Source organism: Miniopterus natalensis, chromosome 14, assembly GCF_054644295.1.
Source record: "Miniopterus natalensis isolate mMinNat1 chromosome 14, mMinNat1.hap1, whole genome shotgun sequence".
NCBI lineage: Eukaryota > Metazoa > Chordata > Mammalia > Chiroptera > Miniopteridae > Miniopterus > Miniopterus natalensis.
In genome coordinates, this window is record NC_142094.1 from 22,060,871 (window position 1) to 22,077,594 (window position 16,724).

The 16,724-nt window shown below is 52.3% G+C and overlaps 1 protein-coding gene across 1 annotated transcript in view; it reads right to left on the reverse strand.

The window, feature by feature from the left end:
- Nucleotides 1-1,919: 1,919 nt before the first annotated feature.
- Nucleotides 1,920-16,724, reverse strand: part of ADAMTS14 (ADAM metallopeptidase with thrombospondin type 1 motif 14) — a 74,778-nt gene continuing 59,973 nt past the window's right edge. The window contains exons 16-22 of the mRNA XM_087824367.1: nt 13,023-13,186; nt 11,412-11,577; nt 10,836-10,968; nt 9,026-9,233; nt 6,176-6,305; nt 5,943-6,035; nt 1,920-3,928 (exon numbers count right to left, since the gene is read on the reverse strand). Coding sequence (XP_087680493.1) covers nt 3,432-3,928; nt 5,943-6,035; nt 6,176-6,305; nt 9,026-9,233; nt 10,836-10,968; nt 11,412-11,577; nt 13,023-13,186 — 1,391 coding nt within the window. The 3' untranslated portion in view covers nt 1,920-3,431. The remainder of the gene's footprint in view (nt 3,929-5,942; nt 6,036-6,175; nt 6,306-9,025; nt 9,234-10,835; nt 10,969-11,411; nt 11,578-13,022; nt 13,187-16,724) is intronic.

The following is a 16,724-nucleotide window of genomic DNA, read 5'->3' on the forward strand; positions in this document are numbered from 1 at the left end:
CTGGGAATCAAACCCGAGACCCATCCGAGCGCTGGCTAATGCTCTAACCACTGACAACACCAGTCAGAGCTCTTGGCAACTTTCTATACAAGGGACAAGCTAACACCAATGGGTCTCATGACTACTCTCCCATACTATCTTCACAGCTGCCCCATAAAAAGATCAGGTCAAAGATGGTTTCCCCGTCTTGCAGGTGGTAGGTCAAGTGAAGCACTGATGGTCAGATATGAAGACATACAGAGTTGGGCTAGAACCTGGATCTTCTGCCTCCCAACCAATGTTTGCCCCCTACTCCCTGCTGACTACTTAAGGACATGATCAGCTGATTCAAATATCCTAGGCTCTTGGGGACATCATTATGAATGCCAATGCTTGCCATGCAGAAGGCAAGTTCAAAAGTGCTGATAATGTCATCTTTTTGGTTGCACAAGACTACTTCTGTAAGTGTTTTGAGAGAAGATGAAGAAAACCAAAATTTTTAAGATTTGGGCTGTAGTACTATTATCCCATCGAGACACTAAAGTCTGAACACCTTTTCTGGAAGGCACTTGGGAAATAAATATTAAGTGCCTTCAAAATGTGGTTTTGGTTCATTATCATCCCAATTCACTTCTGGAAAGCTCTCTTAAGAACAATCAGGTGAAAATGAAAAGATTTACGTCACGTTTATGATATCAAAATTTAGAAACAACCTATATTCACAGTCCTAGGGGATTTGGGTTAAATAAACGGTCATTTAGCCAGACAATGGGTACTGTGTGCCATTAAAAATGAAGATGTAGCTTGACAGATTTTAGGACGGAAATACTGTTTCTAGTATATTGTTGCCGGGGCAGTGGGGGAGGACATAAGCACGTGTTTCCATGTGCCATTCCTGCCCCAAGCAATGTGCCAAACTGCCATCAGAGCCGGGTGCTGAGGCTCTTAGAGGGCTGCTCTGCCCACACTACCAACCATGGCAAGGGCTGCACTGCACCAAGGGCGTATGTCCACCTGGGGCCCACAATCCCCCCCTTTGTGGGCTACCTTCTAGGTACCTGGGCCCATCAGAATTCCCCGCCTGGACAGTCCCGAGTGCAATTCTAGGGACTGTGCTAGCATCTCTCTAGGTCAGTCCCCCTAAGGTGTGACTGCATTACCATGTGTGCATCTCTAGGCCCAAGTGGTAGCTGTTTAAAAGGGGTGGTTTCCAAGCGGGGGCTGTTTGCAGGGAAATGTAAATGGAGCTTAAACTTGAGGGCCCGAATGCCCCCCGGCGTATGAGGTCTTCCGAGGGGTTCTCTGTGCCCTTGTCCGGGGCCCCACAGTGTTAGGGAGGGGCCCGTGAAGCACTAACCCATGCACTCGGCGGTGGATTAGCAAGTGTCTGACACAGCGGGGCGTCAGTGTGGATCGGCGCTTCTAAATTGTACAGCTCACGTTTCAGGTCAGCCCTCCCTGCCCAGTAAGATGCAGCACATTCCTCCACCCCCTGTCCAGCACCCACGTTCCACTGGGACTTCTGCAGGGGGAGACTGCTCACCACCTTCCAAGGGAGTCCCCTTGCAGGTCTGAACAGCTTTGCCAATTAGAACCTTCTTCGCTGTGCACACCCCAAGACCACCTCCCAGGCACTTCTACCCTTTGGATTGAATTTTGGACGGTGACTTGCCCAAGGCCACACAGCTACTCAGTGGTGAAGCCTGAGTAGGGCCCCCAGCCCTGTCCTTACCTCTCAAGAGCACCCTGAGTTGATGCCCAGAGGTGCCCCAGGGCCAGTGAGGCTGACAGGGAGGCTGAGGGTTAAGTCGTCTCGTGCCTCCAGCATCTCTCCGTCCAGCCCCCACCCCCATCATCTTGCTACAGCCCAGCCCACCATCACATTAGAGCTCTACCTTCAAGGTCCCTGTCCTCTAAAACAGAGAAAAAACACAACAACGTTTTGGAGTCCAAAACAAAACACCAAGGATAATGTTAATAAATACATAAAAATTTAAAGATCTGGATCTCAAAGGCAGAGATTACAGCCCTTAACGCAGGCAGGCTGGGTCACAGGAATGATTCAGTGTGTGCCCAGCATCCAGGGAGGGGCAGGCAGAGGGGGACAGGGCTCTCTTCTCCAGGCACCTACAGGCCGGCCCACTGCTCCTATGCCTCTAGCCTGGCTCAGAACAGCTCTCCCGGGGGTGGGGGTGGGGGGGTGAAGAACTAGCAAGCACCTCAGCACCTGCTGGGGTCTGGGAGACTCTCCACATGACTCAGAGTCAGGAGCCCTGGGGGGGATCTTGAGGACTAGGGTGGCTTCCAGAGAGCCAAGGAGTCTAGGGAAGTTACCTGCCCTTGGAGGTAAGGGGGGGCAGGGCAGATGAAGCACCACAACACTGTGGGTCAGTGTCTACTCTCCACCCCAGCATGGGACAAAGGCTCATAGCCTGCCCTGGGTGGCCCCTGTCATCTCCAGGGCCCGGCTATGAGTGGACTCTGGTCCTCAGCTCTGAGGCCTGACCCTCCGCCCCCCTAATCAGCACCACAAACCTCTAGAGCCAGCAGGAGTGGTCTCTGGCAAAAGTCAGTGACTGATGGGGCACAGCCTGAGAATTCACGTCTCCCTCTGTGTCCTACAAGTCCCCTTCCAGGTTGTCTCCCTTCATGCCCTGGAGTGATGACATAGTTGCCATTTCTGGTCTAGCCAGGGCTCTAGCACCAGTTGGGAGACCCCTGGATAAAGAAGACACTTTCTAGAGTCTTCGGAGCCCCCTTCTTGGGTGAGCTGGAGTGAGGCTGGGAGGCCTACCTGTAGACTAGAGGCCCCAGAAGTAACAGAAAGTGCTGTCTGCTGGGGCAGAGGTGATGGCCAACACTGCCCTCCAGCCAGCAAAGGCAAGCTGGACTCTGCTCCTTGGCCTTGGCTGGAAGAGCCCCATGGAGCTCTTGCTACGAAAAGCTGGGCCTGAGATGAACCTGCCTCCCACCTGCCCCAGCCCTGCAGCTGGACCACACTCACTCCCAGTTCCCTCCCTCTCTGATGACTGTCCTGGGGGCACCCCCTCACCTTCCCTGGCCCTGCTTTGCCTCTCTGGGCCTGCACAGGGGTCCCACAAGTTCTGGTGAAGGCAGGCAGCCAGACGGATCCAGTGTGGGACGCAGTGTCTGTGAGGACAGGGCATTAGCTGGCCCTCAAGCCTGGCCAGGGAGACAGACAGGAGCCCCTGAGAAGTTCAACTCGGTCACTGGGCCGCTTGCTGAGGTATCTCAGGTTAGGGTTTTCCCTGATTTTTTTCTTCCTCACACACCCACTTCACGGGTGAAAAGTATCACAGCCCAAAACAAGAACAAGAGGGCAAATAATTTAAAAGGAAGTCTGAGCTTGCCCCTGGCCCACTGCGCATCCTCTGAGCCAGGGGCTCGGGCCCACATTGTGGAAACGACTGGTGGGACGGGCAAGACGGTGCTCATGTCACTGGGGAGGTGGCTGGAAGGCTGGTGCCTGGATGCTTCAGGTCTTCTCTGAGTTGCCCTTTATCCTCAGAGGCTGGCAGGGGTGGGACAGTGGGCCAGCCCCAAGGCACCCACTGGGTGGCGCTAGGGGAAGTACCCCGGGATGCTCCAGGGCTCAGTTTCTGGGGAGCAAAACCAGGGCTTTGGGTCACTGGGGGGCTTGTTCCCAGAGGTCCTGGGAGCTGGGTGGATTGGCCATGCGGATGGTCATCTGAACCCGTTGGCCCCACAGTGGGCCCCACAGCATCTGGACGGGCCTTGGATCCTGGTGAGGGGCTCCCGGGGGTGGAGAAGGGTGGTGGTGTCAGGCCGGGATCCAGGCTGGCGTCAGGGCCCGGAGCCTTCTGGGTACAGGACTCACAGCACAGCCGGTGGTAGCCGGGGATGGAGCAGTAGCGGTCGTGCATTTCCATCTGGCAGATGATGGACCTGTCCCCCACGCAGGGCTCTGCTGTGCACACAGCACAAGGACGATGACGGGAGGACATCCATCAGCCAGGTGACAGACAGCAGGACACAGCCTCCCCCTCCCCCTCAGCCCACCAGCTGCAGGCCTCTCTTCTCCTGCTCTGGCTGGACTCACTATAAAGCTTTTTCCAAGATGGAGACACAGGGCTGCCTGAGAGGAGAGACAGGACTGAGGGACAGCTCTTATTATGTGGCAGAGGGACTAAACTCCCCTAGATCAGTGGTTCTCAAAGTGGGGTCCCCACACCTGCGGCATCAGCATCACCCGAAGCTTGTTGGAAATGCACATTCTCAGGCCTCATCCAGCTCTCCCGAATCAGAAACTCTGGGGGTGGGGTCCAGCTCTGTGTTTTAACAAAACCTACAAGGTGATGCCAATACATGGGGAAGCTCTGAGAACCACAGCCCTACATCAATAATTGTCAGGCTTGGCTGCCAACTGGAATCACCTGGGGAGCTTTACAAACGGCCACTGCCTAGCTCCTACACCAGGGAGCCTGGTCAGTCTGGCTGTGGGCATTGGGTGACCGTAATCTGTAGCAGAGCTTGGGAACCCTGCTCTAGATGGAAGTGGGAACCCTAGCCTCCTCCCAAACAACCCAAAGGAGTCTGGTCCACTCCACTTAGGACCAGGCAAACGCCCAGGTAAGTCACACTTGTGACAGGCTGATCAAACATCCTACCACAGGCAGCACAGTTGGAACACTAAGCCCTCCACCAGTAAATTTGAAATCAAGTCGACCTAGGCTCCAATCAAGGCTCCACCACTTAAAAGCTGTGAGGCCTTAGGCAAGTCAATTTCTCCAACCCTGTTTCTCACCTGTAAAATGGGGATGATGCTGACATTCACCCATGAGTAATAACATTATAAATAACATTTATAAAACCCCTGGCATAGAGGAGTGCTCACTATACTAGTTTGTTTGCTTTGGTTAAAATACCATCTAAAAATGTTTTCATGTTCCGCTAACAGAATGTGAAGAAGCTTTGTGGCCTCTAGATGGCGGCAGAATTCTAAAAGCAGAATTAGGGGCCCATACTTTGCTCTTAGGAAGAAAAGCGAAGGAAACCCAGGCGCTTGCACAGCCTGAGCCTCAGCACAGGAGCAGAGAAGCAGCAAAGCTAGAACCAGAAAATCCTCTGAGAACATTTAGTCAGATCCCTTTATTTTACAGATGAGGTCACTGAGTTCAGAGAGGTTCAGGGATTTGCACAAGGGCACATGGACAATTGGTCCTTGAACTAGGAGTTAGGGTCTGTGATCTTTCTGCTACCCATCTTCTCAGACCCTTATCCTTGGGAAGGTGAGGAAGGAAAAGAGAGAAGGAATCTAGGAAGGGCACATAGAGCATTGATTCTGGTACATAGCAGGTGCTTAGTCAATATTTGTTGATGGCTGGGTGGTTGGATAGATGGGTGGGTGGATGGGTGGGTGGATGGATGGGAGGAATAACTGATCATGAGGCAGAGAGAAACTACTATTTTGGTTGTTGTTAGCTGACAGCTGGACAGGAGTGCATGCATTATCTCGTTTAATTCTCTCAGCAGCCCTCTGAAGGCAGCTCAGATCTACAATTGCTTATCCAAAAATCTTGGAACCAGATATGATTCATAATTCAGAACTTTTGAGGTTAGAAAAGTAATATGCACTGTATTCATATTATATAACATCCCCAGTGGAGATTGGGACATCATCTTATAACCAAATATGGCAATGTTTTTATAGCAGAATAACTGATCTCTTGTTAGTTCAGGTCAGATTTTGCTGCCAAATGAGTCTGCATCAAGTTTAGGGAAACATTTGCAGCTTTCAGCATTTTAGAATTACAGGTAAGGGATCATGGATCAGGACAAGCATTATCCCCACCTCACAGCTGAGGAATCTGAGGCCTCACATGGACAGACTGGAAGTTGGGTCTGCTCCACTGCATGGCTGTGCCTGTGACACTGACCACTGGAGGGTTGGGGGAGGGGGTGGGGCTCAGAAATACACTTACTTGATGATATCTTGTTAATAAGATGTAGAGACCCAGATTGTGGGGTCACAAGTTCCCGGACATCAGCTGTCACTGTAGAGTTCTGGACATTTCCTATGAGCAGGGAGAAGCACCTCTAATATTTGGAATTTCTAGGGGGCCAGAATACAGGCTGGGCTGGGTCTCAGGCCTAGGCCAGAGGAGCTGGGCCTGCCTGTCCTCCATTCCCCCTCCCCCCATCCTACCCGGCTCACCTCTGCAGGCAGGCAGGCTGCAGGCCTGGATGGTGTCTGGCTTGTCCCCCTCACACTGCCCGAGACTGTTGGCATTAGGCCGGCACACCACCTGCCGCTGCTGGATGCCCTCTCCACAGGTGGCAGAGCACTGCCATGAGCCAGCCAGGTCCAGGCCAGGCCACAGTGGCCAGGGAGGAGCAGGTGGAGAGACAGAGGAAGGAGGTGGTGAGCTCCAATCCAGCCAATGCCCAGGACAGAAAGAGTACAGAGAAAGGTGGGAAGTCCCCACCTGACCAAAGGGATGAGCAAGGACTGCTTCTAAATAGCTTCACCAGGACAGCACAGCAGTTGCCAAATATTCCTGTCCTGGGTGGTAGACAGCCACTGAGCTCAGAACCCCATGAGGCCTTCCACCATTGAGATAGTGAACCCTGGCTCAGGACCCCATTCTGGCAACACTCCCTGTGTCCACTGTCTAGTCTGTGCCTGGGTCCTTAAATATTTTGTGTATCACCCTGACAAACTCCCCTGTTTGATCCACCAGCCCTTGGGGACCTGGGGCAGGTCTATCTACTTGATGACATCTTGGTAACAGGATGAAGGAACCTGGATGGTGGCATCTGCTAAACAGACAGCTGGGTAACAGGGTTGCCATAGACCCTTCTAGCTCTGACATTCAATGACTCTGTGGTTCAAATGACCAAAACTCAACTTGCAGAGGCTTGTTCAAAAGTGTCTTCTTCCCCAAGGTAAAAGGCATGGGTACAAAAAGCAGAAAGCGACAACCACGTGCAAGGGCTGCCACACACAGCATCCCCAAACCTTACACACGTCTTCCCCTGACAAATGTCTGGTGGTGGCTGAGGCCCCCTGGAGAAGCAACACGGCCCAATGCGGCCAGATCGCTAGGTTTTAGGCACTGAGTCAGCCTCTCCTAGTGGGATGGGGAAGAACTTGCAGAGGTCCACTTCTCATACTGGGCATGGGACAACCCGAGAGAGACATCACGAGGGTCACAGGCCACACAGAACCATGGGATTAAGATGGTGCATCCTCCTGGGGTAAATACTTACAAGCAACTGCCCTCAGGCGCCTGTCAGTCTTACAAGGGGCAACTACCGCCCACCACCTGCCACTTCTCTGTTAGGTTTATCTATGGGGTCTTTTTTGGGACCAGCCATCTTGGTGTTTTATATTAAAACAGACAAATCTACATATTATGGAGATGAACATAAAATCTTCATGAGTTGTGTGTGGAATTTTGGTTATTTCAAAATACTCTTTATTCTGCAATATTTTAAGCAGAAAAATATGAAGAAGTTGGTCGTGAAAACCTGTTCTAATACCACCAGTAACTGTAACACACCAGCGTTCTGACATATCTGCAAATAGTGCGTTGTGCCTTTTAAAACTCTAAGTTGGAAGTGCTTTTTCTCACCTAAATTTATTTTTCTGAGGTGTATGTTGATATGTATAGTTCAAGCTTATTTGTTTTTCTTGCTATACGGTACTATATTATATGAACAGACCATGATTTCCCCCCCAATCTCCTATACATAAACATTTAGGACATTTCCTAATTTTTTGCTATTACAATAAGCATCATCGTGCTTATCTCCTTGATTAAATGAGATTTTTAAATTGTGGTCCAATATACATCACATAAAATTTACCATTTTAACTATTTTTAAGTGTACAATTCTGCGGCATTAAGCACATTCACATTGTGGTGCAATCCTCACACTGTCCATCTCAGGGACTCTCATCTTTCCAAACTGACACTCCATCCCTGTTGACCACTAACTCCTTAGCCCTCCCTCCCCATGCTGGGCACCACCATTCTACCTTCTGTCTTTATGAATCCGTCTATTCTAGGCGCCTCATATAAGTGGGATCATACAGTATTTGTCATTTGGTGGCTGGTTTATTTCACTTAGCATAATGTCTTCAAGGTTCATGACAAATGAATTTTTAAGAGAAAACCCAAGACATCAAAAAAAGATCCTATGGCCACGTCCAGGGCCTGGCCACGAGCACCTGGACTCCTCTACAACCTTCTTACTGTTTCCCTTTTCTACCCTGCCCCCAACAATTAACTTTCTGTTGAGTTGCCAGAGTGAGCCTTAAAAACCTGAAATCAGAGCTTGTAACACCCATGTGGAAGCTCTTCAGCAGTTTCCCACGGCTCTGAGAATGCGTCCTAACTCTCCATAAAGCCCTGACCACCTTTCCAATGTCCTCCTGCAGCCCCCGCCCCTTTCATTAAGCTCCAGTCCCAATGTCCTTTCAGTTTCTGGAATGTGGCAGGGTTGTCTCTGCCACAGGGGCTTCCTGCAGCTTATCATCTCTCAGGTCTCAGCTCAAAGATCACCTCCTCAGAGAGGCCCTCCCAGATACATTAATCCATTCACTTCCTGCACAGCGCTGCAAATGCTTTTGTTATGGGTTCGCTTGTCCCTATGTCTCCCTCACTGGACCATAAGCTTTATAAGCACAAGAATCAGATGTCTGGCTAATGCTGGATTCCTGCACTCCTAGTTCAGTGGGCCTGGCATGTAACTGGCACTTAGTAAATATTTCTTCAGTTTGCTCATCTGTAACATGGGGATATCAGCCGGCGTCTCCTGGTGCTGCATGAAGGTCAAGGCAAATAGTGAATGAATGTGAAGGCCTAGTCCAGAGCCATGGGAGCTGTTCCATTTCGTTTTGAGAAAAACCAAAACAGATAAGGGGAGGAAACAGCCAGAAACTCTGCCTGCGGTGAGCACCAGATCGCAGTAGTTCCCCCATCCAGACCTACCTCCTCCCTGACTCCCCAGAGAAGGTGCCCATTGGCCTAGCCACTCCCAGCCTCTGAGGACAACTTACCTGGGACCAGGCTCCTGTCCGCCACTGGGCTGGGCAAGGCACTCGGAGGCAGGGCCGCCGGGCCTCGGGCCGGTCCCCAGGACAGGCTTTGGCTGGCATGGCCTTGTGGGTACCATTGGAGAGGGGCAGCAGACACTGCACTCCCCGAGTCTGCACCCCTAGCTTCCCACAGCTCTGGCTGCAGGTGCTCCATTCCTCCATCACCCACCTGAGGACAGACACAGAAGAAGGTGGAGGGGTGGTGGGACCATGGGGACATTTCCTCCCAGGGTTGTTTCCACCCACTGAACTACTGCAAGCAGAAGCCAGAGAGTGGGTTTGGGCTTCAGAATGCTTGGGGGCCAGGACAACTGTCCATCCGGCTCTGCAGCTGCCAGGCCATGTGGCCTCAAGAAAGTCACTTAATCTCTCATCTGAAAAATGGGTATAAGGCATATCAAAATCCAGGCATCCTGCAAATCCTTGGGCAAGTTTTTAACCCGTCCAAGCCTCAGTTACCCCATCTTTACATCAGGAGCCTTTCAGCACCTCGTAAATATTTACTAGAGTGTCTACTAGGTGCAGGTACTGTCCCAGGTGCTGAGGTATGGCCATGCACAAAAGAGATGAGTCACAGCTTGTACAATAGAAGCCCCTCCCATGAGGCTCTTGGAACAATAAAAGGACTTGATATACGTAAAGCTCTTGGCAGGGCATATGGCATACAGTAGGGATGTAATAAATGCAGGCACTATTACTATCACCATCATCGCCTGCAGAGCTTTGGCACTGATCAGATAAGCTGGTGGTAAACCAGGGCTCTGTCAGCCAACCCCTTCCTTTAAAAACCAAAAAGCCCCAGGACGTCAATAGGCAATTTTACAGACAAGCCAGGTGGTGACCTGTTAGCCTTATATGCTCTTTGATCATAGACATTTGTGGGGAAAGTGGTTGAGGTGCTGGGCGTCACAGCCTGGCCTGAGCACAGGGAGGCTGTGGCGGGCTCTAGTGCTGGTGACCAGCTCCAGCCCTGGCCCTGGAGCTCCCCTAGTCTGAGGAAGCAGGAGCTGCTGTGAATCAGCGAGGCCAGTTGGCACCTGCCCCCCATCCTGGGAGGACTCCTGGGAAGGCAGGAGATTGGATTTGACTCTCTGAGGTTTCCTACCAGCCAGCTACCCTCAGCCCTGCCTGGGGGTTAAGGAAGCGCTGGGTTGGCTCTGCAACAGATTCAGAGGCCTGACCTTGAATCCTCCACAAGTCACAGCTTTTCTCCTCCCCATAGCTCTCTCCAAATAACCTGAAGAACATGACTCTGTGCTCAAAAGAGTCTGTATCCTCAGGCTGGGGAACCCCAACTGGGCTAGACCATGGCTAGGGCTAGAAGGCCAGGCTGAGTCCATGGCCCAGACGATCAAGCTGAGAAGAGCTGGTGGACAGGACCCTGGCCTGGGGCTTGGAGCCTGGGAGTACTGCGTCACCTCCATGGACCTCCCAGATCATTGAGGGAAAGCTATGCCCCCAAACTGGGCCTCAGTTTCCCCATCTGTAAAAAATGCCGGGAGTGACAGTACAAAGGAATCATCTTCCTTCTGGAAGTGGAAGTTAATCCAGAAACCCAGAGGGGACAGATGGAGAGGGGGGCAGCGCTGGCCGTGGGCAGAGCCTGGGCTGGGCTGCTCTGTTCAGGGAGCCCTGCCTGCAGGGGCCGAGTGTCCAGGCTGCAGGGCTGGAGGAAGCAGGCTCTGCAGCCCCTGCTCCAAGACCAGGGCCGAGAGGTCTGCAATACCTCAGGTGTGGGATCAGGCGCCTCGTCCCTCCCAGGGTCACTCACTCAGGCTGGGGACACTGGTGCTGGTTGCAGCGCCTGCGGATGGGCTTGGGCCTCTTCTTGTGGTCGCACAGGTGCCGCTGGACCATGTGGTGGTCTCGTCGGCGCCGACAGCCGTATTTGGTGAACTGGATACCTGCGGGGAGGGCAGGCTGCCAAGGGACTGGTCCTGCCAGGCCCCCACTGCCTTGCCTGGGGCCTCGGGGACAGTGAGCTCTGGAGAGCCTGGAGGGCAATCCCACCTCCCTCTGTGCCTTTGCACTCCCTCTTGCCCATGTCCCTTTCTAAGGAAGCCTTCCTTATCAGCCTATCTCTCTGTCCCAGGTATGATGTGGATGGGGAGTCCACTCGGACGGCTGCCCCTCTGCACAGAGGCCCTGCCTTGGATACTGCTCTAGCACCCCAGCCCCATCCCAGAGACCCTACCCAGACAGGCTTCCACACCCTGGAGATCTTCAAGGAGAAACTGAGTCATGAACTGGGGACACGTCAGGTGGAGACAATGTCAGCCTTCTGGCGCTGGGCTGCCCCACAAGGCAGCTGGAAGGTTGGGGCAGCTGGGCCCAAGGGGACCAGTACCTCCTCCGCAGGCCTTGGTGCAGGGGGCCCAGCTCTTGAGCGCCCACTCGTAGGTGTCCTTCTCCAGGAGAACGCTGTTGCTCCCGATAAGGGGCAGCAGGTCCTCGTGGATGACATACTTGTAGGCCAGGCTGCTGCGGGGGCCACCCTCAGCTGGGGGGAGTACCTGAGGGGAGGTGGGAGAGATGGCACAGGACTGGAGAGCAGAGAAGCAAAGCCAGCATGTGGGGAGGTGTCAAAGGGAAGACTGTGAGGTGGGAATCAGAACTGGTGAAAGACAGGAGGAGACCACCGAGTGTGGCCTGGGGAGGCCAACCAGACCAGCAGCTATGCAGCAAACTCAGGCTAAGCACCTACTGTGTGCCAGGCCCGAGCACAGCCTGTGTCTTTCCCCTCCCACAATGTCTGTCAGTCTGTCCTGCTCACCAGAGCACCCATAGTGCCCGGCTCTGGTAGATAGTCAATAAATATAGACTGGATACTAGACTTTACCAGATATATGACCACAAATATTTTCTCCTGTTCTATAGGCTGTCTTTTCACTTTCTTGATAATGTCCTTTGATGTATAAAAGTTTTTAATTTCCATGAAAACCAATTTATCTATTTTTTCTTTTGTTGCTCACGCTCTCAGTATCACCCCTAAGAATCCAACCGCATGAGATGTATCCATTCTCTATTAGAGTTCTATGGTTTGAGGTATTGCATTTAGGTCTTTAACCTATTTTGAGCTAATTTTTGTACATGATGTCAGGTAGGTGTCCAACTTCATTCTTTTTCCTGTGGGTATCCAGTTGTTTCGGCACCATTAGTTAAGAGATTATCCTTTCCCCACTGAATGGTCCTGGTACCTTTGTTGAAAATCAATTGGCCATAGACATATGGGTGATCAATAAATATAGGGTGAATAGAAAATACGTGTTGGATTAAATTAATATGCTGACATCAGTAAGTAGGCCTTCAACCTTGCCCTCCAGAACCTCCCTGACTAGTGAGGGTAGCACCAGGAACAAAGCCTGCCCAATATCCCTTGCAACCAGCCGAAGCCAACGGCACTGTGGACAGAGCCCCTCCTGGTCTCCTGGGTTAACAATCCCTGCTCCTTAAGCTCTGGCCTATGGTCTAGGAAGAAGGGCTGGACAGAGAGGCCCCAGCCAGGACAGTGGCCCTGTTTCCTCCTCAGGAAGCCTGCAGTGCCAGACAGCACCCCAGGGTCAGTTGCCAACTCGTTGGCAATGCCAGAATGCATGCTGACGCTGGATGATGCCAGTGCAACACAGGAACAAACCCAGGTCCCTCCCGCTCCTTCCAGGCTCCATTTCTAACCCTACATTAAGGAGAACAAACTCCCTGTGTGTGGCGGCGTCTCTGGTCTGACAGTGAGACAACTGTTTCTTTTTCCCTCCGCTCTTGCCATTCCGCCAGCCTTTAAGCACAAATGAGGAGCTGGCCTGGGATGGAGGCACCTTGGCCTTGCTCAGGCTCCTGAAGAGGTGGAGCAGGAGGATTTCCACCAGGCCTGGGCTGGCTCAGCAGCAGCGACAGTGAGCTAGGAGGACAGGGCTGGGGCACCAGGCGGGTGAGCAGGGCCCCAGTGTGGGGCGGGGCTCACCAGGACCGCGATGGCTTCAGGCAGGGGCCCGCTAGTCTTGAGGCTTTCCTTGGCATCCTCCACTGCATACTCCCACTCCAGGCCCATTGCGGTGAAGGTCTTGCTAGTGGCTTCCTTGCCCTTGGGGTTGAAGATGAAGCTGCCTGTGACCTGGTTCTTCACCGCTGGCCAGGGAAAGAGGGACAAGAGATTTCTGTTCCCCTCCACAGGAGCACAAGCCAGACCTCACCAGGGGCTTCGACCTTGTCAGCGTGCCCCTCGAGGCTCCCTGTCGACCCGTTACTCCTTCCCACCAGAGCCTCTCCCCAGTCAAACAAGTCACCACAGGGCCCCCACAGTGTCCCTGCCTCAGGACACTGATGCACACCATTCCTTCCACCCCCACTGTCTTCCCTTCCTCCTGCCTAATCTCCACCCACATTTCAGACCAGCACAGTTTCCCCCTCCTCCAGGAAGCCCTCTTTGACTGCCCAGTCCTCAGGGATTTACCCTCCCTAGAACTTCTATAACAGAGCACAGAGGTTAAGAATACAGGTTCTGAAGTCAGATCAATCGTGGGGAAGTTCCTTAGCCTCCCTGTGCTGCCTCAGTTTCACTATTTGTAAAATGGGAATGATAGCTGTACCAAGCTCACAAGGCTGCTGCCCCATGGGGAAAATCACAGTACCCTACCCCCACCCACACTCCATGGGGTCCTTGGGACAATTAAAAGAGTCTGTATATGTAAAGAACTAGGCAGAGAGCATGGCATGCAGTAGGCAGATAATAAACAGTAGGCACTACTGTAAAATCATCAGAAAAGTGCCTTTTAGCACCGTTGTGATTATATTGTCTGGTGTCTCCTGCAGCCTGTCAGCTCACCTCCTCTTTCTTGGTGTCCTTGGTCAGGCACATAGCCTGGCATGGAGTGGGAGTTTTTAAAATATCTGTAAATTTCTACCCTTTAAAGTCCCAGTCAGTGAGTAATTCACAACTTGTTACTAAAAGGTGCTGGGTGGGAGGTGTGCAGGTGCAGACGCCCCTGCAGAGTCCTGAGTTGCAGCCTCAGCTGCCCTGGAATCAGCAGGGGTGGGGAAGGGCTGCAGCCTGGGCCTGTGCCCCTCAGCCAGGTGCGGTCAGCAAAGGCTGCAGAGCCCTGGGGTGGCCCCTCCTCATGCAGATTCAAACCGTCCAGAGAAACTTTACCAGAAGAGCTAACAACGTAGAACACCAACCACCTGCTGGCCGCTCCGCTAACTGCCTCAGTGCAATCCTCGCACACACCCTGAAGCCGGTGCTATTATTAATCCAGATGGGGAATCAGAGGCTCTGAGGGGCAGTGGGCTGCTGGCCCAGCTCCCTGGAGGACCAGCCTCCCTGCTGAGCAGGAGGAGACAGATGCCCCGTCATCTCTGATATCTCTCAGCCTTCAGAGTGGCCAGAATGTCTAGGCTAGAGCAGGGCAGCTCCCCAGGCTGGGCCCTTGTCTGCTCCCACACCTCACACCGCCCCCACCCCTACTGTACAATGCTTGTTCCAAGGGGGGTGGGCTGGACTCAGCATGGACTCTACCATCAAGGCTTAGCTCCGAGTCCTGGCCCTCCCACTGACCCCTCTGTACCCTGGGCAACTATCTTAACCTCCCAGCGTCTCTTCGCCCAACCACAGAACGGGATATAACAAGAGCCTTCACGGATTGTCTTGAGGCTTAGACAAGATATGTATGAAAAGTACCAGCTCAAGGCGCAGCATGTGTAGACATTATAACAGCGTGACTTCTCTTCATTTTAAAGAGTCCAAGTCCCCAGATTCCAGGAGGCTAATGAGTTTGGACAGGGCCTCCACCTTCATTGCCAAGGCTGCCACCTGTCCCACGCTTCCCCAGAGAACACATACCCTGTCAGGCATACACAGGGCACATGTGCACACATACACACACACACACACACACACACACACACACACACACACAGTCTACACATTTGTGCTGAGGGCCCGCCGTGTACCTCACACATGTATAATTACATAAACTGTGCCAGTGCTGAGCTCCATCCCCTCCCTGTCCTGGCTCCAGCAGATCTCCAGCCCTCAGGGAACTCAGCCGGGAAACACCCGGGAATGAGCACGCACAGAGCCTGCCCAGAGCGAGGAGCCTCTGCCCCACCTCTGCAGGAGCTACCCGATCACTCCCTACCTACAAGGCATCCAGACGCTAGACTCCTGGAGACGGGGGGAGAAGGAGCTGGCCAAGGAGGCCCGAGGGGCTACTAACGTTATGGAATCATTTGTAGGGGCGCAGCAGCAGCCTGTGAGCTCCATCCTGTTTCTGGAGTAAACGACCCTTCTTTCCTTGCCCCCCTCTTCCCTTCGCCTTGTTCCAGCAGGATTCCCCAGGCAAGTGGGCAGGGAGTTGGCTGAGCCAGAGCCCTCCAAACCTGCACTCCCTGTGCAGTGATGTGGCTGCCATGTGCATGGGGCAGGAGACAGGAGACCCAGGCCCAGACTGGCTCACCCTGTAGGTGCATCAGGGCACACAGAGGGCACACAATCCACTTTGGACCTCAGTCTCCCCTTGGGCCTATTGCCTGTTTGGATCATCCCTCTAGGTGCCTTCCAGATCAATTACAGTTATGCTAATGTGGGTGTATTTTCCAGGGAAGACAAGTTCCCAGGAGACTTTTTTAAAAAGTTTGCATAACTTTGATGATAATCTAAAAATATAAATGTCAGCATTTTTGTGATACATGAACCTGCCAAGAGATGTTATGTTTCATGTTTGCGTTTATGACAAGTTGGGGCCAAGCAGTGTGACTTATGTAAGAGGTGCCTAGGTGACAGTGTAGCCACGTGCCCTCTGTAAGGGGTTGAACACAGACAAGTACGAGAGAGCCATGCGCTGCCCCAAGTGTAGGCGACAGCCTGCTGCCCACCTCCCTGCCAGGACCTCGCTCTCCACCATGTTCATGTTTTTTAAATTCAGATATAACTCACATACCACACAAACCAACCTTTTAAGTGTGCAATTCGGGTGATTTTTAGTATATTTACAAGGTTGTGCAATCTAATTCCAGAACATTTCCATCATCCCAAAAGAAATCTGAGACCCATTAGCAGTCACTCCCCATCCCCCCTACTCCCTCACCGCCCGCCCCATCCCCTGACAATCACTAATCTATTTTCCCTCTCTATGGATTTGCCTCCCTTGGACGTGTTCATTGTTTGACTGCCAACATAGTTTCAACAAAAACAGAAGGAAGCAAAGAAACCAACAAAAAACCCCTCTCATGACATTAATGTTTCTAATTTGAATTTTACTGATTCATTTGGAGGCCCTAACTTTTAGTCTGCCTTGACTATGCAGTTGTACAACTGTTACAAATATAAAGAGGAAGCATCTAGTTTAGTGGCTATGTTTGTCATTATAATGAGAATAATTTAAGGGTCCACGTGGTAGACTCCAAAACTGGCTACAAATTCCTCCTCTTCCTGTATGCAGGCCCCTTTGTGCTGTGATTTTATCATGTTTCCCACCAAGAGATGGTCTGTTTCTACACCTTGAGTCTGGGCTTGGCCGCATGACTTTTTAGGCCAAGGTATGTCATTTGGTTAGTGTGTCGTCCTGATACACCAAGGTTGTGGGTTGGATCTCCCATCAGGGCACATACAAGAATCAGCCAATGAATGCATAAATAAGTGGAACAGCAAATCACTGCTTCTCTCTCC